Genomic DNA, 24,732 nt, shown 5'->3' with positions numbered 1-24,732 from the left:
GCCGATAACTCTGTTTCTATAATATGACGAAGAGTGTTGCGGGTAATATGTCTAAAAAAGTCTTATTTCATTATCGCGAAAAATACAATAACTTAGAAGATATTGTAACTCACTCATAATAAGTAGTTCAGCTCTGGTGCTCTTGACTCCTGCCTTGTTGACGGCCCTGCAGACGTATTCGTCGGCGTCCTCGCCGAACACGTCGTTGACAGTCAAGAAGTAGTTGTCGCCCTCGCTCCAGATGCGGTACCGCGGTCCGTTCGTTATCTCGCGAGCTCCTAGCGGAGACAAATATCTTTGTAGCGATCTAAATGTACTTCGGGATTACTGGCAACGGTATGGACATTTTATTTAAAAAAAAAGGGCTATGCAATAAGGTTTTGCTCGTGAAAAATGTTTTTTTTTTAGCTTTGATGGTTGAACGAGCTCATATCCCACCCGGTGTCAAGTGGTTACTGGCTCTATGTCTATATGTCTATAGGTAGACAACGTAAATGCGCCACCCACCTTGAGGTATGAGGTCTAAGATCTCAGTTACAACGGCTGCTCTACCCTTCAAACCGAAACGCATTACTGCTTCACGGCAGAAATAGGCGGCAACTTCACGGCATAGTTACTTGATACAAAAAACCAGTTGACTAGTGCAACTATTACTCACCCTTGTACCAAGTGATGGTGGGTCTGGGCGACCCGGTGATGGTGCACTGGAACTTGGCGTTGTGGTACTGGATGCAGTTGGCGTTCTTCAGTGGCTTCACTATCTCTGGTGGCGTGGCGGCTGACAACGACAATCAAGATTATAGGGATGTTTTAATGTTTGACCAACGCAATTTTCATTAAAGAGTGAACCTAATTATAACTATTTTTACGGTTTAATTTCGCGTTTTATTATTTTCAATGTTTTCGTATAGTTTTTGTGGTCTTGTACGACTAAACTATTCATCGTCATTTCAGTATTGTAACTACCGTCTAATTTTCTATTAAATATTTTATACATCTTCGCAATCGCGTTTTTGTACAGATCAATTTTATACCTTTGAACGAGCAATTCTTGTATATATACATAATCTGAATCTCGGAAACGGCTCCAACGATTTTCATAAAATTTAGTATACAGGGGATTTCGGGGGCGGACGTGTTCTTTTGTTCGTGTTTTCAATAATCAACTTTATCAATAATCAACTTTATGACTCTTCCAGGCATCTATTGGCGAATAATAATACTATTTTTCATAATTGAGAGCAACTAACTGCTTTAAAGACACACTAACACTAAAGCTATTTCAGCAGATGGCGTTGTTAAGCCACCTGAACCCACTTAAAAAGGCCTAAACGATCTTGGAATATTTCATTATTTTATGAATATGAAATTCGTATTTAAATATAATTTCTAAAAATTCAATTTAGCAAAAAAAAAATACCGATCGGTCATCGTCTAGTGAAACCTAATAAAGTACGCTGTATTGAAGAATCGAATCCTTGGCATGCGGCAACATGGCGACTAATCAATACATATTAGTGTCCGAATACCAACGGATATTTTCGTTTTACAGATACGCATCTAATGATTTCATTTCATAGTTTGATAAAAAGCGTAACTTGTAGGAGACTTACTAGATGTAACTTGTAGTAAGAGATATATGGAAATGGTAGTGCAGGGTAGAGGGGGAATAGGTCGACCGAAGAAGACATAGAGTATGGATATGAGAGAGAGAGAGAGGAGTGAGTGTTGAGGTGGCAGCCGATAGAAAAGAATGAAAGAGAAATATTAGCTATGCCGAGCCCGTTTAGTGGGAAAAGCGTAACTTGAAGGTTACATTTTATCGACAAAAATTTGTCAAGTTAATTAAAGTTTTAAAGTAGTTTGAATAGAGTAGAGATTTGCATACCTTTAGGATCGACGACCTTGACCTGTTGGCTGGCGGTGCTGGGCGGCGACGCGCCGGCCTCGTTCTGCGCGACCACGCGGAACTCGTACTGGCGGCCCTCGATGAGGTTGGAGCAGTTGATCTGGTTCGGCAGGCACAGCGTCGGGTTCACGCGCTGCCACGTCGATGTGCCCACTTCGCGCTTGTCGACCCAGTAGCCTGAAATTTTGTAATTTAGTAGGTGTCATTTTTACCACATAATGTTAATCCTCCATCGTGGAAGTCATTCGTGAACACTTCTTAAATACATATTCCCACAGTCGCATCGATCTATGGAAGTTCATAGGGTGACTAATCCTTTAAGCCACTATGACTTCTTGCACAAATTGGTTCTATGGCAAAGAGCGAAGAAAACTTTAGGAATTATATGAGGGAACATAGTAACGTACCTAGAATCCTAGCACCTCCATCATTTTCTGGTTTGTCCCATTCCAAGTGGACGAAGTCGCCTCCGACCTCCAGGATCTTGGGAATACCAGGAGCAGATGGCGGATCGTATGGTGCTTTAGCCTACGAATGAAATTGATTGATATTAAAATAATTAAAAATATTTTTGACATGACATTTATTGACAGAGAGTCTAACCATATACGCTAGATTATTTTTATATCGATTACGATCATCACTATACATTTTAAAATTTAACAATACGTATCGGATAAATAAAAAAAAAGCAAAACTTACCTTAATCGGATTGAGGCCTTCCAGAGCTGGTCCGATACCGTTCTCGTTCGCAGCGTGAATTCTAAAGTTGTACTCGTGTCCTTCGGTGAGTCCCTGGACAATGAACTTGGTGTCCCGGACGGACGAGGCGATGGTGATCCAGGCCGTTCCCGAGGTGTCGTTACGCTCGATGACGTAGTGAGTGACGGGCATCCCTCCGTCGTACGTGGGAGGCTTCCAGGCCAGCGTGCAGGAGTGCTTGGAGATGTCGGACGCTTCGAGGGGTCCCTGTGGCGGGCCGGGCAGCCCCGTCACCGTCACGGAGAACGTGTCCGACGTCTCGCCAGAGTTGTTCTTTATCGATACTTTGTATATGCCTGGAGACGAACAAACAGAACGTAGAGTTCGTAACGTGTTTAGACATTCCTGAGATAAAAAATTTGGTACACATTCAGATAGTAGTAGTAGTGGTGGTAGGACCTCTTGTGAGTCCGCGCGGATAGGTATCACCGCCCTGCCTATTTCTGCCGTGAAACAGTAATACGTTTCGGTTTGAAGGGTGGGGCAGCCGTTGTAACCATACTGAGACCTTAGAACTTATATCTCAAGGTGGGTGGTGCATTTACGTTGTAGATGTCTATGGGCTCCAGTAGCCACTTAATGCCAGGTGGGCTGTGAGCTCATCCACCCATCTAAGCAATAAAAAAAAAAAAAAAAAAAATATTTTTCATCTGGATTGTTAAGAATGTTTGACTATGTAGTAACTCCATCTGCTTAATATTATGCCTTTTCGAAAATAAAAAATTAAGAGTAAAAGTCACTACCAGAAATACAAAATTAACTGACCCATATCGTCCTTAGTGATGTCCTTGATGAATATAAGTATGTAATCATCGAATACGGTGAACTTGAGATGCGGCGACTCCTTGAGATTGTGTCCGTCCCGGGACAGCGTGACGTCAGCGGGCTGGTCTCCCGTGTACAGGATCTTGATCTTGGTGTTGTCGTGTTCGGGGAGGTGAAGGTCGCCAGGCATTCGGGTGATGCGTGGTGGACCTGAGAAATATATTTTGTTATTACCCTCGGTCCATAAAAAACAATATTCTTAATTTTTAAGGAAGACTATTTAATTTTTGTACTATTGAGACATAGTAGAGACACTTATAACCATGCCTATTGTCTTATGGTAACTGTATACTCACTTCCAATCTTAAGGTGACCAGTACAGTAGATGAAGCCAATGTTATTAACCGCCTCACAAGTGTAGTCACCCTCGTCGGCGTCCGCGGCCTCCAGGATATTGAGCTTCAGTGTACCCTCACGAGACTCTGATATGAACCTGAAATTTGAGTATTTTCACTTTGTTAAACTTCATTTTATTTATAAACTGTATATCTGTGAAAGTGCACGTGTGTGGAAAAATGAAACAAATCTGCTGGACGAAGCTTCTCGAATCCTATCGAAAATCACTGAAAAAGTCAACGGCCTGAGAAACAATGACATCAGTGTTTGTATAGTGCTTTCTAGGTCTAGCTCAACCTTCCTTCGGATCAGGTTTTTATTTTACTTTCATCGGCCGGTTACATTTTTATGGGAAAATAAAAGGAACGCTCATGTTAAATTCTCTGCTTCTTAGTAGCTATTTATTTATTTTTTATATTGTTTATCTCAATACTCAAACTTTTTCGTCTGTGTGTTGCATGTCGCGTGACGGTCGGCCGCGGAGTAGGGATAAAGTTGAAGGCGCTCGTCAGAGCAGCCAAGGCCAATATTGCGGCGCCTATAGTTCGCAGAAGCTGACCGTGTAGTGTATAGACTATTACTCATTTGTGCCAGTGCTCCACGCTATTTTGTTTTTGTTTTTGTCAGTGTTTAATGTAAATGTTTGTCAGAGTTAAATGTCTATAATGTAAAAAAAAGTTTCCCTTTTACCGTGGTTTCATAAAACCACACAATCCTTTTTTTAGCGGTTATTCGGAATAATCAAATTCGATTGTCACTATCGCACAATAGATTCATGGATATATTTAAAGTAAAGTTTTTTTTTTTAAATCGATCTTATTGAAACTACTATTTAATTCATTCGATACCCTATTTGGAGGATTAAAGATAAATATCCTTAAGCGAGATTAGGTGTTTGTCAAATATCTGGTGTTTTGTGATGACTACCTCCACACACTCATTGACGAGGTCTCCTGCGACTAAGTAAAAAAAAGTGCGCGTGAATGAAGTGAAACTTCTTTTGTGATGTGTAGTATTGTGGTTTCCTTCATTTTTCATCCTTCAACGCTCGCGCTGTGTAACAAGTATACTACGCGCATGCGTTCGAGTGCCACGCATTTACTTTCGATCTGTCTCTTTCTATTCCATGATAGCGTTAAACGTTTAACGCAACCTTGTTGGAAGTCGCATTAGAAGTTTCACTTCAATACACAAAGTAAATGTAAAAAAGGCAAATATACCTGGTACCAAGAACGATTTCTCTGCCGTTCTTGAGCCATCTGCCCGTGGGCACGGGGTTCCCGCTCGCCACGCACTCCAGGGTGTAGGGGCGGCCGAGCGGGGCGCTCATGATGGCCGGCAGCTGTTTCACCCACTCCGGCTTCGTTCCTCCGATCTCTTCGCCGGTACGTACGGGAGTCGTGCACGAAGAAGGCTCGGATTTACCTGATATTCGAGTTGAAATAAATAAATATATATATATATATATATATACTAGCTTTTGCCCGCAACTTCATCTGGGTGGAATAGTTCACAAATAATTCTTTATTTTAGAACAAATTTGGTTAGCATAAAAAACGTTATAGTGAGCCAACCTTAACATATATACATAATATGCTGTCGGGAACTTTTTTTAGATCTTTTAAAGGGGAACAATTCTCTCATACATTACTTTAGCGAAACTTTAACCGTTTCCGCAGTGCACGCAGTGGAAGCTCTCAAAAGAGAAAAAAACCCCGATTTTGAAACATTATTTATCGGTGCTCCGCCTGCATTGGTCTTAGCGTGATGTTATATAGCCTATAGGCTTCATCGATAAATGGGCTATCTAACACTGAAAGAATTTTTCATATCGGACCAGTAGTTCCTGAGATTAGCGCGTTCAAACAAACAAACTCTTCAGTTTTATAATATTAGTATAGATTTTGATTTAATTCTCGCACTCAGAAATGCAAAAGTCGATTTATCGATTATCCAATATGGCGGACTCACCCGCCGCGTTGACGGCGATGATGCGGAACTCGTAGTCCGCCTTCTCGTTGAGGTTGAGCGCGGTGAAGGTCGTGTCTTGCACGTTGTAGTCGTTGCACTTGACCCACACCGAGCTGCCCACGTCGCGCCGCTCGATCACGTAGCCGGTCACGCGAGAACCTGACCACGACATGTATACTGGTTTTACATTCCGTTTTGTTACTCTGTTTGGATACTGTCTCTTAGGAACACGCTTCATCTGATGATAACTCATGGATGTCACTCCACACTGCATTTTCTATTTACTACCATTAAATTATGGAAATTTATGCTAAGAGGGCGAATTTTTATGACCGTTCAATTAAGGGGATATCTTGTATTTACTGGTGGTAGGACCTCTTGTGAGTCCGCGCGGGTAGGTACCACCACCCTGTTATTTCTGCCGTGAAGCAGTAATGCGGTTCGGTTTGAAGGGTGGGGCAGCCGTTGTAACAATATTAAGATCTTAGAACATATCTCAAGGTGGGTGGCGCATTTATGTTGTAGTTGTCTATGGGCTGTGAACTCGTCTACGCAATAAAAAAAATTTGAAATACGTTCATCAATAGCAAGCTATGGTGATTAGTAATGCGGAGTGACGTGACAGCGCCGTACCTCCGTCGTGCTTGGGCGGGTCCCAGCTGAGGTCGACGTAGTTCCTGCCGACGCGCAGCACGCGCGGCGCGGTGGGGGGCGCGGGGGGCCCGCAGCGCGCCCGCACGCGGAACCGCTGCGACGAGCCCGAGTACTTGCTGAAGCCGGCCGCGTTCTTGGCGCGCACGCGGAACTCGTACTCGTGGCCCGGCTCCAAGTTGTACGCCTGTACAGTACAACAAAATGTTGGTCTTGAATTATTTGTGGAAGTCCAGAGAAGGCTTAAAAGGTAGATAAATATACAAAATACTCGGAATTAAATAAAAAATAACAATTTTGTTTTTCCTTTGACGTGTCCCCCATCGGACCGATTCCTTTTGTTTGTTTTAAGTTTATTTTATACAAACGTTTAGGTCTTTTATTTATCGATTGAGGCACTACGAAGTCTGCCGGGTTAGCTAGTATTTGAATATAGATTAATTCAACAATCCAGCAAACAATCACCTGGTAATTACAATCCTTAACGAGATAGTCAGCGCTGTTCCAGACGCCGTCCTGCACGTCCCTGTACTCGATCTTGTAGCCCTGGATGCGGGAGCCGCCGTCCGAGCGCGGCCGGTCCCACAGCACGGTCGCCGTGGAGCCGTCCCAGTCCGTGACGCGCGGCGCTCCCGGCGGCTCGGGAATCGTGAACGGGAACTGTAATTAGGACCGTAAATTGTCTCTGTTAATTGACACTGTTGTTAAATGTTTGTCAAGTGAATCTGTTCTTTATGTGGGTAGTTAGTATTTTTTTACTTTAGAGTTTAGTTTGCTTTGAATGTAGGTCTAATAGGTTACGAAGTTACTTCACACTGGTGTCAGGACCTCTTGTGAGTCTGCGCGAGTAGGTACCACCACCTTGCCTATTTCTGCCATGAAGTAGTAATGCGTTTCGGTTTGAAGGGTGGGGCAGTCGTTGTAACTATACTTGTAGACCTTAGAACTTATATCTCAAGATGGGTGGCGCATTTACGTTGTAAATGTATATGGGTTCCAGTAACCACTTAATACCAGGTGGGCTGTGAGCTCGTCCACCTATCTAAGCAATAAAAAAAACACTCTTGCAGTGCAATTTTTTTCCCCCACCTGTTCGCTGATAGCGTAAAAGGCTATTTCAGCTTCTCTCATCTAAGAGAATTTGCTAAAACTAACCCTAGCAAGAGCTGTGTTTCGCTGAATCTACCATTGGACCAGAATCACGACCCACTGAGAAGATCCGGCGAGAAACTCAGTAGGCTGTGTTTATGGGTTAGTTCGCTCGTCAAACTCTTCATCATAATTATTTGATTGAGTTTTTGTGTGTATTGTATTGTATTGTATTGTATTTTCTCCTACACCTTCCCATCCTAAATTATAGTGTTGTGCTATTAATTAATTACCTTGGCCGTAATAGAGTCGTCCATTGTCAAAGGTTCCGATACGCCATATTGATTTTCGGCGCGTACCCTGAACAAGTATTTCCTGTTCGGTTCCAGGCCCATGACGTTGTAGTGACAGTTGCGAACGAACGATGATATCTTTGTCCAGATCTGTTGATCAGTGTACAGTTTAGTAAAGCTCCATAACAATAATATATTTTTTTACACGCCACCTTAGCTGGTCCCGTGCTAAGTTCGTAAGGAGTTTGTGTTACAGGTACCAGATAACGGAAATAAATATAAGATTTTTATTATACACATACATATATATAATATACATCCATAACCCTGGAAAATACATTTTTTCAAATATTTATCATACAAATATCTTCCCTTGGCGGGATTCGAACCCGCGACCCCCTTGTGTAGTGACCATGTCTCTTACCACTACACCAGACGGCCGTCAAAATAATTGATTTTATATTATTTTTTGATGCACTTACTCCGTTATTGTCCATCTTCTCGACGACGTAGTTGGTGATGGGAGAGCCGCCGTCGTCTAGTGGCGGTTTCCATGACAACGTGCACGTGTCGGGCGTGATGTCGTACGCGTCCAGCGGTCCCACGGGCGGGGTCGGTTTGTCAACTACGAGTACCTGAATAACACAAAAGCTATGGTTATGGAAATTCAATGTCAAAATAATCTTCTGTTAACTGTTGGATGGAATTTTTTTTTTTTTTATTGCCTTGTAGGCAGACGAGCATACGGCCCACCTGGTGGTGAGTGGTTACCGTCGCTCATGGACGTCAGCAATACCAGGGGCAGAGCCAAGCCGCTGCCTACCGTTTAATACTCTCCACAAGCCTCGTTTGAAGAAGGACATGTCATAACGCTCGGGAAACACCGTGGAGGGGAGCTCATTCCATAACCGGATGGTGCGTGGCAAAAAAGATCTCTGTAAACGCGCTGTGAATGAACGTAGTGGCTCCAGTTATTATGGATGAACACTACTCCGGTGGCGGGCGGTGCGATGGTAAAAGCGAGATGTCGGTAATCTCAAACAATTCCTCAGAGCACTCCCCATGGAACATACGGTACGGTTTTTTTTTTATTGCTTAGATGGGTGGACGAGCTCAGGACGGACGACGGACTCACAACACGTCCTACCACCAGTACAGTGCGTTTTATTGAAGATCTCTAGCATCATAGAGCGCACTCACCCTGCAAGTGGCGCTGTCCGAGCCCTCGCTGTTGACCAGTTGAATAGTGTAGGAGCCGGTGTCGGTACGCTTGGCGCATGAGTTGTAGAACACTGTGTCGATGTCCGTGGTCACGAAGCGGATACGGTTGTCCGGGAATACTTCGTCGTTGTTCACTATCCATGACACCTGTGAGAATTAATATAGGTGTTTTTAAATAAGTTACACAAAGTTTGAATTTAATTGCAGAATTAAGGCGTCCGTCAAACCCGCAAAATTATAATTTGCGTAATTACTGGTGGTAGGACCTCTTGAGTCCGCACGGGTAGGTACCACTACCCCGCCTGTTTCTGCCGTCAAGCAGTAATGCGTTTCGGCTTGAAGGGAGGGGCATCCGTTGTACTATAAAATCCGAAACTTTAGAACTCATGTCCTTGAGGTGGGTGACAGCGTTTATGTTGTAGATGTCTATGGGCTCCGGTAACCACTTAACACCAGGTGGGCTGTGAGCTCGTCCACTTATCTAAGCAATAAAAAAAAAGTTAGTCACCTTAGGTCTTGGGTTGCCAGTGAAGGGCACGGTGATCTTGATCTCCTCCCCGGCGATGACAGTGATGTCCCTGAGGCTGAGGTCGCTGGTGATGCGCGGCGAGTTGGGCGGCGCCCGAGCGCGGATGGCGTCCGAGCTCTGCGACCAGGGACCCTGGCCCGCCGCGTTCACAGCGGACACACGGAACTCGTACTCGTGGTTCTCGATCAAACCGGTAACCTTCAGCGTCGTGTCGGGCACGTGCGCGTGGCATGCCTTGGTCCACTTATCCTCCGTGATGAGTCGCTTCTCTACTATGTAACCAGTGATAGGAGAGCCACCGTCGTGGCGTGGTTTGGTCCAAGTAATGGTGATAGAAGTTTCGCTGGTTTCAACCGACTTCGGCACGCCGGGCGGGCCGGGCGGGTCGAACGGATGTCTGGCCCTGATCGGTTCAGTTGTTTGCGCCGGGTCCGACTGTCCGTACTGGTTTTCGGCCATAACTCTGAACTCGTAGCTCTTCCCGACAGTCAGGTTTTTGACGCGCAGGAACGGAGTCGTGACGTAGCCGGACACCTTGGTCCAGTTCGGCGTGCGCGCCTCGCGTTTCTCGACGACGTAGTTGGTAATTTCACCGCCGCCGTTCTCTTTCGGTGGGTTCCAGTACAGCGTGAGAGCTTCGCCTTCGAATTCGTCAGCGCGCAAGTTCTCCGGTTTTCCGGGTCGATCCAGCACTCTGACGTTGATCGTGGCTGTGTCATATCCAGAGGGATTACGCAGCTGCAGGCGGTATTGTCCTCCGTCGGATCTCTTAGCGTTCTTGACGACCAGAGATGCCGAATCGGGCGTAATCTTTTGGAAAATTCTCGAGTCGCCTTCGACATCGAGCAGGTTGTCGTCAGCGAACCATTGCGCGGTCGGCTGCGGGAACCCAGTGTACGGCACGTGAATGGAGAAGTCTTCTCCGGCGCGCACCGTGATGTCTCTGACGCCGCCCAGGTCCATGCAAGGCTTGTTTGGTTGTTCGGCGATAGTAATGTCAGCGGTAGGTTTACTTGGCTCCGATTTACCGACTTCGTTAACGGCGATAACCCTGAACTGGTATTCTTCGCCTTCCTTGAGTTTCGGTACAGTATGTACGAGGCTTGGAATAGGTACGTCATTGACGTCCTTCCAGTCTTTGTCACCCTTGCCCTTTTGCTGTACGATGTAGCCCTTAATCTTAGCTCCACCGTCGCTTTTAGGTGGTCTCCAGGATAAAGTGACGGAATCTTTAGTGATTCTGTCCGGTTTCGGCGCTTCAGGAGCGCTAGGCTTGAGTCGCTGTGTTTGAGCAGTGATCGGCTCGGTAGGCTTGCTCGGTTTCCCGGGTCCAGCCTCGTTGACGGCGATCACACGGAACTCATACTTGTTTCCTTCCCGCAAGTCCGAAACGGTATAGCACGTATTGGGAGTGGGGTAGTTGTTGACCTTTACCCAGTCCCCACCGCGTTCCCTCTTCTCGACATAGTATCCGGTGACAGGCTTGCCGCCACAGTTCGCGGGCGGGTGCCATTCCAGTGCGCAGCTGTTGGAGCTGTACCCGGTGACCTTCGGCGTGTCCGGCGCGTCGGGCGGATCGAACGGCGACTTGGCAATGATCGGTTTGCTCTCCAGAGGATCGGAGAGGCCGTACAGATTCTCGGCGCGCACTCTGAATACGTACTTCTTGCCTTCGGTTAAGTTCTTCACAGTGAACGAACATTTAGGGCAGAATCCGGCCACGGTGCGCCAATCGTTGACACCAAATTCGGCGACTTCAACGACGTAGCCGGTGATCTCGCTGCCGCCGTCGTCGGTGGGAGGCTGCCACGTGAGGCTGATGGCGTCGTGCGTAACGGGGTTGCACATGAGAGGACCTTTCGGTACTCCCGGTTTATCTACGACGATGACTTCGATGTCCGCTGAATCATTGCCGTGTGCGTTAGACGCGGAAATTGTGTATTTTCCGGCGTCTTCTCTTGTTGATTTCTCGATAGACAGTTTAGTCTCATCGTTCTTGGTTTCAGCTGATAATCTGTGCGATGGCACAAGAGGAACGGAGCCCTTAGTCCACGAGATGGTCGGCGTGGGAGCGCCGGTGATTGGAATGTTAATGTTGATTGGTTCACCGGCGCGAACCTTGATCTTCTTGCCGATCAGGTGATCAAGCCAGAGTTTGGGTTTCTCCTTCATGGGCTTCGCGATGAACACGTTAGATTCGTCAGAAGGTTGTCCAGGTCCTGCTGCATTAACGGCGGACACTCTGTACTCATACTGGTGACCTTCTTGCACTCTATCGTCTTGGTATTCATTGAACCTCACGGGTTCCTTGTTCAGTTTGATCCAGCGGCCAGTGGCCTTGTCTCTCCTTTCAACATCATAGCCGAGAATGTTAGATCCACCGTTCGAAATAGGCGAAGACCATCTGACCTTGATGTGGTCTTTGTCTGCAGAGACGAGCTCAGGTTTCCCGGGTTTACCAGGCACCGTGTACTGGTTTTTGGCGACAATAGGCTTATCTGTGACCAAAGGTTCGGAGCGTCCTTGCAAGTTCTCAGCGAATACTCTGAACTCGTACTGTGTGCCCTCCGAGAGCCTGGGGACAGTAGCGTGGTTGTACTTCGGGTTGACGTACGTTACCGCCGGCACCCAGCCGCCGCCGTGACTGAGGTCACGTTTCTCAATGACGTAGGCTGTGAGTTCACTGCCGCCATTATCTTTGGGAGGTTTCCATGACAAAGTAACCGATTGTGCTGTGATTTCCTCGTAAGTGAACGGAGGCTGGGGAGCTCCCGGCACATCGAGCACTATCAATTCGAAGGAGCCTTCATCGGTGCCGGAATCGTTCTTCAATTTGAGATGGTATGTACCAGCCTCGGAGCGTTTGCAGTTAACCGTGTGGATAATGGTGTGATGGCCGACAGACGTAACCGTCGTTCTTTCGTTAGTTACAACAGGTTTACCGTCACACGTCCATGTGACCTCGGGAGTAGGTTCCCCGATAAAGTCCACGTCGAAGTGGAAGATAAGACCGGCCTTGATGCGGATCTCCTTGAGGGGAGTAAGGATCTTGGGTGCGACGAACCTGTCCTTGGCGGTGATGACGTCAGAGGGCTCGCTAGGCTCGGACTGACCGGCTTGATTGACGGCGATCACTCTGAACTCGTAATCTTGACCCTCGGTTAAGTCGGGCACGGTGGCTTTGGTCTTGCTGGGTGGTACATGCACAGCGTTCACCCAGTACGGGCTTCCCTTTTCTTTCTTCTGAATGATGTAGCCGGTAATCGGCGATCCTCCGTCCGATTTAGGCGCAGCCCATTGTAGGTCGACGTGATTCTTGCTCCAGTCTGTGGCTTCAGGTTTGCCAGGCGCGGTGGGCTCGTCGAATTCGTTCTTGGCGACGATAGCTCTCTCCAGTTCAAGAGGTTCAGATTGTCCGATGGCATTCACGGCGCTCACTCTGAACAAATACTCTTTCTTGTGAATTAATCTAGTGACCTGGTGCGACAGGAATGTGCTCATTCCAGCGTCCGACCAAGTGCCGCGGGTCAGGTCCATCTTTTCTATGACGTAATGTAAGATCGGCGAACCTCCGTCGTCCAGAGGCACTCTCCACGATAACGAGCAAGAGTCTTTCGTGATATCGGAAACGGTCAACGGCTTCTCCGGTCTCGAGGGTTTGTCCAGCACTGTGACTTGCGCAGTTGCCGAGCAGACTCCGAGGTCGTTCTTGAGGGTCAGTTTATAAACGCCTCCGTCGCTGCGGACGGAGAATGGAATGTCCAGTATGACCCTGTTGTGCAGCAGTTGTATGTCGACCCTGTCCGAAGGATGGACGACTTTGCCGTTGATCTGCCACTCGACAGTAGGTTTAGGCGAAGCTTCGATAGGGATCTCGTATTGAATCCTCTGTCCCGCCTTAACTGTCTTATCTGCGAGTAACATCTTATCGAAGTGTGGGGCACAGAACCTGGCCTTAGCGACTTGTGGAGTGGACCCATCGCTAGGTTCTCCATTGCCGGCCTTATTAACAGCGATTACTCTGAACTCGTATTCCTCGCCTTCTTGTAAGCCAGGTACTGTAGCGGTGGTTTGATTTCCTGGCACGGTGGCCGCCACTTCCCAAGGTCCATACTTCTTCTTCGCTTCTATAATGTAGCCAGTAATGGGTGAACCTCCGTCCTTCTTTGGTGGCACCCATTCCAGGTCCATGTGATCTTTGTCCCAGTCTTTGACGACAGGTGTTCCGGGCTTGTCGGGGGTACCATAAGGATCTTTGGCAGTGATGGGCTCGTGTCCAACAAGAGGTTGAGACTCGCCATGTTTGTTGACGGCGCGGACTCTGAAGTTGTAGTCGTGTCCTTCGATGAGATGATCTATCCTGATGTTGCAGCCCTGTACCTCGCCGGCAGGGATCCAGCGCAAGTTCTCCTGGTCCATTTTCTCGACGACGTAGTGTGTGATTTCGGCACCACCGTCGTCCTTGGGTGGTCTCCAGCGCAGCGTGCATCCAGATTTAGTGATGTCGTCGGCACGCAGCGGTCCCTCGGGAGCGGTGGGCACGTCCATGACCAGCACCTTGACGGTAGCGGTGTCGGTACCGTTGATGTTTCTCGCTTTGAGCGTGTACGTGCCGGTGTCCGCTCGCTTGGCATCGATGACGCGGAACTTCGTGCTGTGGTCGTCATTGACGATCTTGATTCTGTCGGTGTTGAGGACAACGTTGTCACCGTGGAGCCACTCCTTGGTCGGAGTGGGTTCGCCGGCGACCGGCACCTCGAGGTCGAAGTTCTGTCCGACCTTAACTTTGATGTCGAACATGAAGTTCCTGTCGATCTTGGGCGGCAGGTTCTTGGGACGGGCCAGGTGTGGAGCGGTGCCGTCACTAGGCTCACCCTTGCCGGCCTTGTTGACGGCACGAACACGGAATTCATATGTATTGCCTTCAATGAGGTCCGGGACTTTGCCAGATGTAACATCACCGTCGATCTGAAAAACAAAACACATTATGAAAAAATCAATAAAATCATAACCGGTTTCCATAAATTTCGATATTAATGACAATTTAATTTCATTTTGTTGTCATTTAACATCCTTATACTCGTACAAATTCAGAACAAACTTTACCATCGCTTACAAAAAGAGCCAAAATTCCAACATTATCCAAGCCTTTATTTTTGTATTCTATTTTAATATTAAAAGGATTTATCCTTATTTAATATTATATATGGGAACCTCTTATCGTGAAGATGAAAATTCAAGCCAAACAAATTGCCAGACCTCTAGGTCTGTCTGTGTAACGTGTGCAAAGAAAGGTAATTTTCAGTAAACATTTTTTTTTTTCGAAAAGTTTGACGGTAGTTAGCATTATGTTCATGGATCGACAAATAATACCTCAGTCGTTCATGAACAAGCAAACTGTAAAGTAATCGAAATTCAAAGTCATTTTAATGACATATCCATTGTTTGATCGTAACTCACCTTTGCGCATTCTTCCCAGTCGGGCGCGAATCGATCCTTCTTCTCAATGACGTATCCAGTGATGGGAGCCCCTCCATCGGTTTGCGGTCTGGTCCATTCCAGTTCCACAAAGTCTTTGTCGAAGTCCTTGATCTTCGGTGTGCCAGGTTTGCCAGCCACGTCGAACGGATTCTTGGCTTCCGTGGAGTGCGGGGTCGTAAGGGGGTCGGAACGGCCTTGCCTGTAAAAAATATAATAATCATCTTTACTGGTATTACTAATATTACTGACCATATTAAATTTAAAATGGATCAACGGAAGATATCTATAGTGATAAAACAAAAAATCACAAAAAATATCGTCGTCGTGGCCTAAAGAATAAGACGTCTGATGCATTCGCATCTAGCGATGCATAGTACGATAGTACCAATTTTTCAAATGAAATACGTACTTAACTAATGTTCACGATTGACTTCCATCGTGTAATAAAAATCAAACCCGCAAAATTATAATTTGCGTCATTACTGGTGGTAGGACCTCTTGTGAGTCCGCACGGGCCTTGCTTATTTCTGCTGTAAAGCAGTAATGCGTTTCGGTTTGAAAGGTGGGGCAGCCGTTTTAACTATACTGAGATCTTAGAATTTATATCTTAAGGTGGGTGGCGCATTTATACTGTAAATGTCTATGAGCTCCAGTGACCACATAACAACCAGGTGGGCTGTGAGCTCGTCCACCTATCTAAGCATTATGCTTAGCAATCACACTGTAGATGAGACGTTTACCTGTTGACAGCGCTGACCCGGAACTTGTACTTGTGCCCGGGCTGCAGGCCGTCGACGGCGAGGCTGGTGACGGGCCCGTCGGTCTCGCCGGCCGTGACCCAGCGCCCCGTGGCCTCGTCCATGCGCTCCACCACGTACTTGTCGATGGGCTGTCCGCCGTCGTCGGGCGGCGGCCTCCACGACAACGTGGCGCCGTTCGCGTGTACGTCCGATACCTGTTAATAAAAATTTGAGTATTTGAGTAGAGAGTAAAATTTGAGTATTAAGTGGTAGGCAGCGCCTTGGCTCTGCCCCTGGCATTGCTGAAGTCCATGGGCGACGGTAACCATTCACCATCAGGCGGGCCGTGTGGTCGTCTGCCTCCAAGATCAATAAAAAAAAACGTTCTGCATTAGCCAATCAGTTTCAGGGCCAATTCGCAGATCCTAAATCCTTATATTAATTTTAGGATACTTTGGTGAATGCCGGGACCTCCTCGTTCTTACGTCGATAATCTTTATTTATTGCTTAGATGGGTGGACGAACTCACAGCCCACCTGGTGTTAAGTGGTTACTGAATCCCATAGACATCTACAATGTAAATGCGCCACCCACTTTGAGATATAAGTTCTAAGGTCTCAAATATAGTTACAACGGCTGCCCCACCCCTCAAATCGAAACGCATCACTGCTTCACGGCAGAAATAGGCAAGGCGGTGGTACCTATCCGCGCGGACTCACAAAACGTCGTACCACCAGTAAAACCATCCTCAATGCTGAAGCTCGTGCTCTCCTCTAACAACTTTCTCCTGGATTATCGTACTGTGCCCACAGTAGGGGGTCCTAGTATAACTAAAAACGTATGTAATATAAGACCTTAAGTGGTCCACCGGGTGGCGCGGGCACGCTGAGCACGACGACCTCGACCTCGGCCACGTCCTTCCCGTTGCTGTTCTCCGCGGTGACGGTGTAGCGGCCGCTGTCGGCGCGCGTGGCCGCCTTGCAGCTCAGCTTCGTGTTGTAGTCCGCGTGCTGCACCTTCATGTCGCCGCCGGACTTCACTTCCTTCTTCGCCAGGTACCATTTCGTTACAGGCATCGGTTCTCCGGATACCTTTGAATGTTTAAGAAAATGTCATCATCGGCATCATCATCAGCCCATATCCATTAACGGTGCTTTTAGGCACCACAGGCACCGGTCCCCGTCTTCGTCGAACCCGTCGCTTGCGACGAAGGGCTCGACGAGCGAATTAACCCATAGACACAGCCCACTGAGTTTCTCGCCGGATCTTCTCTGTGGGTTGCGTTTCCGATCCGGTGGTAGATTCTGCGGAGCACTGCTCTTGTTAGGGCCAGTGTTAGCAACACTCCGGTTTGAGCCCCGTGAGCTCACCTACACACGTTAGGATGAAGCTGAAATAGCCTCTCAAGGCTATCAGCATAGGTAGGGAAAAAAACAGCTCACAGTCATGCTGGACATAGGCCTCTCCCAATCCACACCATTGAACCACCACTTTAGGAAAATATCAGTGGCTTCAAATTATTTTTGTTATCGATAATACTGAACGACAAAAGGAACGTGTTGTAAGTTTTACGGAATCAATAATTAAAGGATTATAAAAAAAAAACTTACCTTAACATCAAATCCGAATTTCTGTCCGACTTTGATCTTAATATCGATAAGGTTGGTCCTGTCGATCTTGGGCGCCATGTTCCTGGGCTTGGCGACGATAGGATGAGTGCTATCGCTGGGCTCGCCTGGCCCGGCCTTGTTCACCGCACGTACTCTGTTGTATTACATAATAAATATAGAGCTTATGTACTTATACTTAAATACTTATATTTCTTGCGTTTGATAAATAACAATTTTGCTAGTGACTATGGTATTGTTTTATAATTCATGGACCGTATTTACTTTTTACGCACACATATAATAAGATAGAGAGATATAAGAAATAACACTGGTGGTAGGACGTATTGTAAGTCTGCACGGTTAGGTACCACCGCCCTGCCTATTTCTGCCATGAAACAGTAATGCGTTTGAACGGTGCGACAGCCGTTGTACTAGAAACGGAGACCTTAGAACTCATGTCTCAAGGTGGGTGGCGGCATTTACGTTGTAGATGTCTATGGGCTCCGATAACCACTTAACGTCAGGTCGGCCGTGAGTTCGTCTACCCTCTTCAGTAATAAAACTTAAGATAAAATACTTTAGATATACTGTGTGTAAAATTATGGGCCTGAATGGAATAATAGGACATACTGCCGATCACATAGTGGGATAAGGGCAAGAAGAAGACATAGATAAAACATTGTAATTGCTGTTGTAATAACGGTTTACCTAAACTCGTAGGTCTGTCCTTCGATGAGATCGGGCACGGTGGCGGAGGTCTTGCTGGCCGGTACCTCGACGGCCTTCTCCCAGTTGCCAAATTTGTCCTTCTTCTCGACGATGTAAGCTTCGACAGGAGCGCCGCCGTCTTCGCGTGGTGGGGTCCATTTGAGGTCCACGTGGTCCTTGTCCCAGTCGGTAACGGTTGGCGTTCCGGGTGCGCCTAGACAGAGCATTGTTCGTTAGAGCTAAAATACTTTATGGTTGTAAGTTGGTTTCGAAGTGAAACTTCTTGAAACTTCTTTAGGCGCATTGAGAGTAAAATTTAACTCTCACCAAATTTGTTAAGGCTAGAGAGAAAAGATACAATTAGAGATCGAGAGTGAGAAAATATACGGAACTTCTCGCGAACCCCTCGACCGTGGAGGGGGAGAGAGGAGAGGGAGAGGGGTTAGCTCGCTTTGTCCTTTACAAAGCGAGCTAAGTCCTTTTTCTTATTTACAGCATTCCCTATTACAAGATAATTTTTTTAAATATGAAAATTGAAGCAAGGCATAGACGCAACGGAAGTTTCACTTCTTTCACATGCATCAAGTTCCAAGGGCACAATTTTTTTTTGCTTCATTATTAATTAAAATTAGTTTTCCACCCTATCGCAATCATAGTTATTGAAAACTACAGAAAATGTCATAGTGCAATATTTAAGCTTAGAAGAAACTTCTGTTCGAAACAGTCCCAAGTTATATATCCCATTTAGATAGCTTCCTTAAACTAAATCCCATCGTACCAGGTTCGTCGAACGGATTCTTGGCGACGATGGCGTGGTCTGTCACCAGCGGTTCAGATTCGCCCTCAGCATTGACGGCAGACACGCGGAACTTGTACTCCTTGCCAGGAGTCAAGCCGGTGACGTCGCATTCTGTAATAAAAAATACATTGTACTCTATTATGATATTATCTCTATCATTGTAATCTACTCTACATTCTAAAGAAACGCTTAAGTTAGAATATCGATTTTTCATCTGTTAAATTAAGAGCTTTATTTAGATGTTGAAGCAGCTGTTTTTCGTATTTAATTTAATGCAACTCAGCAGTGAATTAGTTGCCTGATGTCTTATGCTATTTTAAACTTAGAGCTTGCTAATCGCTGAGTTTGTTTCGCCGGTTCTTCTCAGGACTGTGGCTTTTTTTGGACCCGTGGTAGAGTTAACATTGTTATTTATATTTTGACATTCAACAAGTGTGTTATACTGACATCTAAGTTGAAATAAATGATTTTGAATTTGAATTTAAGAAATTTAACAGTTTCAATAAATGAATAGCTGGAAGCTATTTTACTGATATTTTGGTGACGCAAATTTCAACAAACAATACAATTGTTGCGCTCTGAGACGGTGGCGTCATTATATAAAATTGTTTAAGAAAAAAAAAAATGTTTTTCTATCCTGCAACTTAGCAATCTGTTTCTTCAAAAACAATAATCTAATTTGATGTCAGATTTTCATCAGGAGAAGTTGAGTTAGCTGAGTTGTGGTCCCTAGTGGTACCATTCTCGTCTTCTATCTGCAAATCTTTTTGCTAGGTCTGATATACTACTTCTTTTCAGGCGAGAGTATCTTACAAAAACTTTCTATAGCTTTTTTATTTCCAAAATGACTTAAATTTCTTTTTAATTTATTTTTATGACACAATAAAAACAACGAATGCGTTTCCCAGCAAGGGTGCGTCTAATTTTTTTCCCAAAGCAATAATCACAAATAAAAACTCACTAGGCTCCTCAGATCTAGCACAGGGCACCCAGCAGCCGGTGTCGGTGTCGAGCTTGTCGATCTGGTAGTACTCGATGGGAGTGCCGCCGTCGTCCTTGGGCCTCTTCCATTTGAGTGTAGCTCCCTCTTTGTGGACATCCGAGATCTGCGATTCAATATAACATATCAGTGAGAAAACCGGGCCAGTAAAACGTTTTTATTTTTATCGCTTAGACGTTTAAATGAGCTCATGGAGCCAATAGACATCAGCGGCGTAAATGCCGTAATAAGAGATTAACTAAGGTGGAATAGACCCACTTTTCTGGACCCATTTACTGGTGGTATCTTCTTGTGAGTCTATACTGGTGAGTGACGGCATTTACGTTGTAGATGTCTATGGGCTCCAATAAACATTTAACACCAGGTGGGCTGTGAGCTCGTCCACCCGTTTAAGCAATAAAATAATAAAAATTCCTATCACGTTGATCGATTAGTTCCCGGAATAGTACTACCAAAGTACGACAGATGGCGCTCTAGTCTATTCGATACAAATAAATTTAATAACAAGTAATTAACGAGAAGCAATATTCCGTTGTCACCTGTATCGGTCCCTCGGGCTTGGTGGGCTTGTCGGTGACGGTGACGTTGATGGTGACGGCGTCTTTCCCGCTGGAGTTGACCGCGGTGACGGTGTACTCGCCGGTGTCGTCGCGCCGCACCGGCCGCACCACCAGCTTCGTGAAGTACTCCGGGTTGTCGATGCTCACCGCCTTCGATGGCCGCAGAGGCATATTTTGGTATCTTTAAATTAAAATAAGAATTAAAATAAGAGCATAGTTACTACCATTTTGTTTTTATTGATTTAGACATTTTGACATACAGTTTAGTCTGTTGTGTAAAGAGGTGGAAAAGCTCAGGTTCCACCTCGTGTCAAATGGTTGCCAGAGCCAATAGACATCAGCAATGTAAATGCCGACAACCACCTTGAGACACAATACTTCTATACTAATATTATAAAGAGGAAAGCTTTGTTTGTATTGAATATACACCGAAATATTCTTTCACTATTTGAAAGCTACACTATTCCCGAGTGACATAGGCTATAATCTTTTTTGAAAAAAAATAGGGATCCTTACTAAAACTCCAATAATGTAGCCCAAGGTGTAAAAAATTACCTAAAATATTCTTTACGTCACGTGCCCTGTGAAAACTATTGATGATAGAATAAAATAATGTACTACGACTTTGTAGAACACATTATTATTTACAAAATGTGTCGCGACAGCATATTTCTAACTATTATAGTTATGCCGTAATAAGTGTTCATTTATTTAAAAAAATAAAACAACGTCAAATATCGTTGAAATTTTTGTTAAAGACTCGAGCGGAGCCGGAGCGTGCCGCTTGTTTAAAAATAATTTTGAGAGTAAAAAACTATCCAAGCTTACCTCCATTCAACAGCTGGAGCTGGTTCTCCTGCGACGGCGGCCTCCAGCTTGAGTGTAGCTCCGGCGGACAGAGTGACGTCACGGAGGTGTCTCCTGTCGATCTTCGGAGCCAGGAAGCGAGCCTTCGCCACGAAGTTCTTAGAAGAGTCCGAGGGTTTGCTCTGACCAGCCTTGTTGATAGCGATCACACGGAACTGGTACTCGTTGCCTTCGATCAGCCTAGACGGGTTGAAATAATTAAATTATTGCAATTTTTAAGAACATTTAAGGACACGTGCTGGTTGTCAACTGTACAGTTTTCGCTCAGTTCTGTCCTATTGTGAACCAACATTAGTTTCGCGGTGGGAGCACATTTTGACGCCCGAAGTACTCGAGGGATGCGATACAAGGTCCCATTACGGGAACATGCACTTTTCTATGAAAGACGTGTTCATGAACGTCTTCACCGTCACGCATATTATCAGTCTCGCTCGAACTGGCTACGGTTGCTATTGGAAGGATAGTACGGTTATTATAGTTTTATTGAGACTTCGATCTAACATCTGTGTGCTTAGTGCGAGTTTTAGCGTAAAAGTTAACTCTCCACAATGCGCACAAGTGCGAAAACGAGTGATCAAATGTAAAACGCAACGTTTTTGCAATATAATGTTTTTTTTATGAAGATTTAATGTGAATTGTTTAAAATAAAAAAATTACCTATGGCAACTCCCTCAATATTATCAATGTAGCTTAGTCATACTAATTTCTTTTTATTTATGATTTTAATTATATATTTGTATGGAATGAGATCGTTTGCCTGCGTTTGCCGCTAGGGGCGCTGTTCCAACTGCATACAAAATTTGGGCTAACTTTTACGCTATCGAGTACGTTAAAAAGCACGCACTAAGCACACTGCTCCGAGAACCCAGACGAGTCTTGTCTTAACTTACCCATTTACAGTAGCAGTGGGTGTGGGCGTGTGGGTCTCCACCGCCTTCTCCCACAGCGGACTGTATTTGTCTTTCTTCTCGACGATGTAGCCGATAATGGGCGATCCTCCGTCTGATAGCGGCGCCTCCCATTTGAGGTCCACGTGGTTGGCCGACCAGTCGTCTGGGACGGGAGCTGAAGGCGCGTCTGGTACGGCTGAAGAGATAACAAATAAATTAGACTGGTTTATTTGTGGGGTCCACTGACATGGTCAACCTCGCTAACGTACATCACCCACTGCAGAAAGACTATTCGAAGGCAAGCCATTAAGAACAGGTCATAGAGCTCAGTGAACATCACGGAAGGATTTTTTTTCTAGATCCGGTATGTATACGATTCGTATGAGGTTAAATAGTTATTATGGCGCATGGAAACCATCAATGCCAGTGGCCAGGTCAAACCCCCGCCTACAGACGATACACAATTGAATAAAAAATCCCTCCACATATATCTCCTTCTAAATTAGTAAACATAAAATTCGTTAAGTTATACCGTGAGGCACACATCACATAGTAAGGGTAGCTCGATACACTTACTGTAGGGATCCTTAGCGACAATAGCTCCGTACGTATCTAGAGGCTCCGATTCACCCTCCTTATTGATCGCCTTCACGCGGAACTTGTACTCGTGGCCCGGCGTTAGACCCTCGACCTTGAGAATAAAACAAAATATTAAAGATTGTTTAAATACACATATAAAGTAGAGATCTAATGTTCCTGCCACTCTCAATCAGGCAAACCAATACCACCACCATGTCTATTTCTGCCTTGAAGCAGTAATGCGTTTCGGTTTGAAGGGTGGGACAGCCGTTGTACCTATACTGAGACCTTTGAACTTATATCTCAAGCTGGGTGGCGCATTTACGTTGTAGATGTCTATGGGCTCCAGTAACCACTTAACACCAGGTGGGCTGTGAGCTCGTACACTCATCTAAGCAATAAAAAAAAGACATAAAGACAGATTCTCCATTGCAGTGGTTATTGATACTTTTCACGTAACGTAATGGCGGCCGAGAGCCCACAGATACGGGTCACTCACTTCCATCTCGGGCACGTTGCCGATGGTGTTGCCCACGGGCAGCCACACGCCGGTCTCGGTGTCGTACTTCTCGACGAGGTAGGAGTCGATGGGCTCGCCTCCGTCGTCCTTGGGCCGCTTCCACTTGAGCGTGCAGCCGTCCTTGTGCACGTCCGACACTTCGAGCGGCCCCTCCGGCTTGTCGGGTTTCGCTGTCGAATTCACATAATTAAATTACAGTTTATACATTGTATTTAATTCAATAGTGCTTACAAATCTATACTAATATATAAATCTACAGTGGTTTTTACGGATGTTCCGTTATAACTACTGAACCATGCATACAATTGACTTGAAACTTGGTATCCATGTAGAAAATACATGCACTTAATGGATAGGCTAATATTTATATGAGTGTTGGACTCCCTACACCAGATGCGGGGGCGTTAATGATGAGAATCTTTGTGGGGGTAAGAAATAATAATGTTAATTTTAAATGCCCAGCGAAGCAGACTGGTACAACTAGTTATCTCATATGCGTAGGTTTATAGATATTAATGAAGACATTACCTACTAATTTTGTTTTGTATTTTTATTAGAGTTTTATTAATAACTGATAAAAACATAGTTATTTTGAAAAAGAGCATAGATTTATTTGTTTACGATGATAATAATGGAGACTGTGTGGGATTATCTTGAGTTCTCGTGCGTTCCGATTTCATGGTGATGAGGTCATTAAAAGCTTGAAGTCCTAAGCGATTTGTTGTAATTTATCGTGTTTAGATAATAAACTTACATGTGACAATGATCTCGAGCTCGGCGGTGTCCTGCCCGTACTTGTTGGTGGCCTGTATCTTGTACGTGCCGGAGTCCTTGCGGCGCGGACTCGCGTGCTGATACTTGCTTATGTACGGCACGTTCACCACTACAATACAACAATAAAAAAGAACTTTATAATTATTGATTTTAGAGAAATACCTCTGCCCTTTTTGAAGATAGTTTTGAGGTTCCATGTAGGTATGTGAAGATTCGGAGACTACGTACGGTCACCTGGCTACAAGCGCACCCAACGGATAGAAACATTCTGAAGTTAGTGGGCCGATCGCGTTGCCTATTGATAGTCGGAAGGGCTCCAATATTCGATGTAACTCATTCGTCGCGATATCGTTCGTGACCAGACATGTGAAGTAAGTTCTCGTGCCGACAGATTACCTTTGGGGGTCGCAGTGCTGCCGCTATGGCAATTATGGCATCTGAATGACAACTTACGTTTGAGTCCGTTTCCACTGAGGACGGACTTTCCGTTGAGGGTCCACGTGACCTCGGGGGCGGGCTCGCCGGAGACCTTCACGTCCAGCGCGATGGGCTCGCCCTCGCGGACCTTGATGGTACGAAGGTTGCGACGATCGATCTTTGGGGGCACTGGAATTTCGG

The 24,732-nt window shown here is 45.6% G+C and overlaps 1 protein-coding gene across 39 annotated transcripts in view; it reads right to left on the bottom strand.

Moving 5' to 3' along the window:
* Positions 1–24,732, bottom strand: part of LOC105842996 (twitchin) — a 150,228-nt gene that overhangs the window by 20,704 nt on the left and 104,792 nt on the right. For all 39 annotated transcript variants that reach the window (XM_062676528.1, XM_062676547.1, XM_062676513.1 and 36 more), the window contains 29 exons: positions 24,568–24,720; positions 24,095–24,223; positions 23,320–23,510; positions 22,818–22,932; positions 22,242–22,437; positions 21,313–21,531; positions 20,464–20,665; positions 19,886–20,030; positions 18,904–19,035; positions 18,126–18,339; positions 17,418–17,571; positions 16,662–16,898; positions 15,808–16,022; positions 15,047–15,266; positions 9,566–14,554; positions 9,037–9,204; positions 8,319–8,471; positions 7,837–7,986; positions 6,920–7,114; positions 6,437–6,641; positions 5,804–5,962; positions 5,053–5,257; positions 3,793–3,929; positions 3,437–3,646; positions 2,612–2,967; positions 2,317–2,437; positions 1,889–2,086; positions 659–778; positions 114–278 (listed from right to left, as the gene is read on the bottom strand). In XM_062676528.1, coding sequence (XP_062532512.1) covers positions 114–278; positions 659–778; positions 1,889–2,086; positions 2,317–2,437; positions 2,612–2,967; positions 3,437–3,646; positions 3,793–3,929; positions 5,053–5,257; positions 5,804–5,962; positions 6,437–6,641; positions 6,920–7,114; positions 7,837–7,986; positions 8,319–8,471; positions 9,037–9,204; positions 9,566–14,554; positions 15,047–15,266; positions 15,808–16,022; positions 16,662–16,898; positions 17,418–17,571; positions 18,126–18,339; positions 18,904–19,035; positions 19,886–20,030; positions 20,464–20,665; positions 21,313–21,531; positions 22,242–22,437; positions 22,818–22,932; positions 23,320–23,510; positions 24,095–24,223; positions 24,568–24,720 — 10,053 coding nt within the window. The remainder of the gene's footprint in view (positions 1–113; positions 279–658; positions 779–1,888; positions 2,087–2,316; positions 2,438–2,611; positions 2,968–3,436; positions 3,647–3,792; positions 3,930–5,052; positions 5,258–5,803; positions 5,963–6,436; positions 6,642–6,919; positions 7,115–7,836; positions 7,987–8,318; positions 8,472–9,036; positions 9,205–9,565; positions 14,555–15,046; positions 15,267–15,807; positions 16,023–16,661; positions 16,899–17,417; positions 17,572–18,125; positions 18,340–18,903; positions 19,036–19,885; positions 20,031–20,463; positions 20,666–21,312; positions 21,532–22,241; positions 22,438–22,817; positions 22,933–23,319; positions 23,511–24,094; positions 24,224–24,567; positions 24,721–24,732) is intronic.

Source organism: Bombyx mori, chromosome 27, assembly GCF_030269925.1.
Source record: "Bombyx mori chromosome 27, ASM3026992v2".
Taxonomy (NCBI): Eukaryota; Metazoa; Arthropoda; class Insecta; order Lepidoptera; family Bombycidae; genus Bombyx; species Bombyx mori.
The sequence above is the reverse complement of the archived record's forward strand: the minus strand, read 5'-3'. Positions and strand labels throughout refer to the sequence as shown.